The sequence below is a fragment of the Babylonia areolata genome, chromosome 16 (genome assembly GCF_041734735.1).
Source record: "Babylonia areolata isolate BAREFJ2019XMU chromosome 16, ASM4173473v1, whole genome shotgun sequence".
NCBI lineage: Eukaryota > Metazoa > Mollusca > Gastropoda > Neogastropoda > Buccinidae > Babylonia > Babylonia areolata.
In genome coordinates this window covers 18,255,837-18,258,336 of record NC_134891.1, presented here as the reverse complement: position 1 = coordinate 18,258,336, position 2,500 = coordinate 18,255,837, and the positions used below count along the sequence as shown (strand labels likewise).

Sequence of the window (2,500 nt, the reverse complement as noted above, 5' to 3'; positions counted from 1 at the left end):
TCATTGCAAGATCTTGGGAACATTCGCAAAATGTTTATCACCTAATGTATTTGACTGTGCTTTCATAACTGAAACTGCATGTTTGGTGCATATCTGTTATGCATGTGTGGGTGTATGTGTGAATGTGTGTCTTCATGTTTTACATTTATTTGCTTATTTATCATCATTGTTGTCTTATTTATTTTTTTTTTATTACCATTACTACTACCTTTTTTTTTTATATCATAAGTATTATTTATTTATTTATGTATGTAAGCGTATCTATTATTTATTCACCTTTTTTTTCTCTCTCTCAAGGCCTGACTAAGCGCGTTGGGTTACGCTGCTGGTCAGGCATCTGCTTGGCAGATGTGATGTAGCGTATATGGATTTGTCCGAACGCGGTGACATCTCCTTGAGCTGCTGAAACTGAAACTTATTACCTAATAACGTGTATAAAATTAGTAAGTGTTTGTTACGAGTGAGGAAGAAGTGCAAATTGTAAACTACATCCAGGCAAACTTGCTTAAACATTTCAGTAATTGAAAAGACTGGTACGAGCACAATAGCCGAGTGGCTAAACCCTTGGACTTTCAATCTGAGGGCCCTGGGTTCGAATCTCGGTAACGGCGCCTGGTGGGTAAAGGGTGGAGATTTTTTTTCCGATCTCCCAGGTCAACACATGTGCAGACCTGCTTGTGCCTAAATCCCCTTCGTGTGTAGATCCTGTAATCCATGCCAGCGTTCGGTGGGTTATGGAAACAAGAACATACACAGCATGCACACCCCCGAAAACGGAGTACGGCTGCCTACATGGCGGGGGTGAAAACGGTCATTCACGTAAAAGCCCAGTCGTGTACGTACGAGTGAACGTGGGAGTTGCAGCCCACGAACGAAGATGAAGAAGGGACTGGAAGATGCATCCTCAGCACGACAGAAGCATGCACACGTCTCCAACCTCCTGTCGGTAAGATGACTGCCACTTCCACACGCTTTGTTTTGTTGTCCTTCTCCAGGTGGCTCGGCCTCTGTCCATGAAGAAGGACGGAATACAGACGAGGAAACGCAAGCCCAAAACCAAAAGCGCCTCCCCCAAGTCCAAATCCAAAGCCTCCTCCTCTTCCTCCTCCTCTTCCTCCGCCTCCTCCTCCGTCGCCGCCGCCTCTTCAGCCTCTGCCATGGACACCTCCACCCCTTACGAGAGCATGACCATGATGTCCCACCCCCAGGCCTCCCACTCCATCCACCTCCTCCACCACCACACCCAGCAGCAGCAGCAGCAGCAGCACAACCAGCTTCAGGAGCAGCATCAGATGCTGCACGAGAACCATTCCCAAGCGCACCCCCTCAGCCTGTCCACCACCTTGCCCTCCCTCTACGGAGGCTCGGGATCGGTTCTGGGCGCCACTGGATCCAGTCTAGCCGGAAATGGTTTCACCGGAAACGCGTCTCGTCTGACCCTGCTGGGTTCCGGCATGGCCACTTCCGGTCTGGGAGGAGGAGGAGGGGGAGCTTCCGGGGTGACCCTGCCCAGCCTGGCCAGCTCGCTGCTGACCCACTCCGCCATGCCTCAGGACGGCGGGCTCTCCGGGGGCAGCCTGGGCTCAGGATCCAGTGCCGGGTCGGCGGCGTCCTCGCAAGGCTTGCTGGACCTGACCTTGACCCGTGCTGAAGTCACCTCGTCTGCCATGACAGGTAGGAGGTTTGGGCGTGGGTGGTTTGTGGGGGGGCGTTGTTGATAGCCCAAAAAGTGTGTGTGTGTGTGTGTGTGTGTGTGTGTGTGTGTGTGTGTGAGGGGGGGAGTGCGAAAGAGGGGGGAGAGAGAGAGAGAGACAGTGAACGAGAGAGAGGGGGGTAGAGGGGGGAGACAGAGAGAGTGAGAGAGAAAGAGTGAGAGAGAGAGAGAGAGACTTGGACACTTTGAAACTTTGACATTTTATCGTCATTACCTGTAAGGGTCTATTGGGTCTGTGAGGGTCAATAGTGAGAGAGACACAGAGACAGACAGACGGACAGACAGACAGACAAAACGACAAATAGACAGAGATGGACACAGACAGAGAAATAACTGCAGACAGACACAGAGACAGACAGAAAGACAGAAAGGCAGAATAACAACGGCAAAAAAAAGCAACAACCAAAAAATGAAAAAAGTATTGTTTTGGGTTGTTGTTGTTTTTTTTAATTAGTTGACATTCCTCTAACATTGCATCCTTTCTGTATGTCTTGCCCTCCCCCTCCCCCCTCACCCCCTCTCCTCATCCCCATATCCCTCACCCCTCCCTCACCCACCACCCCCAACACCCACCCAACCAACCTCCTGCACACCCCTACCCTTACCCACACCCCTACCCACACCCACCCAGGTCAGGCCGCAGGGGAAGGAGGACTCAAACCCTTGCCCAGCTACTCCTCCAGCTTCTACCACAGCCACAACTCCGCCGTCCTGGCCGCCCTCACCTCCCCTCTGCAGCACACCCCCAACCCCCACCACCACCCCCACCACCACCACACCCTCACC

General features: G+C 52.0%; 1 protein-coding gene across 4 annotated transcripts in view; it reads left to right on the top strand.

Annotated features, from left to right (window-relative positions):
* LOC143291215 (uncharacterized) overlaps positions 1 to 2,500 on the top strand; it is a 102,052-nt gene that overhangs the window by 99,154 nt on the left and 398 nt on the right. For all 4 annotated transcript variants that reach the window (XM_076600974.1, XM_076600976.1, XM_076600977.1 and 1 more), the window contains exons 6-7: positions 996 to 1,674; positions 2,346 to 2,500. The exon at positions 2,346 to 2,500 is cut by the window's right edge and continues 398 nt beyond it. In XM_076600974.1, the coding sequence (XP_076457089.1) occupies positions 996 to 1,674; positions 2,346 to 2,500 (834 nt within the window). The remainder of the gene's footprint in view (positions 1 to 995; positions 1,675 to 2,345) is intronic.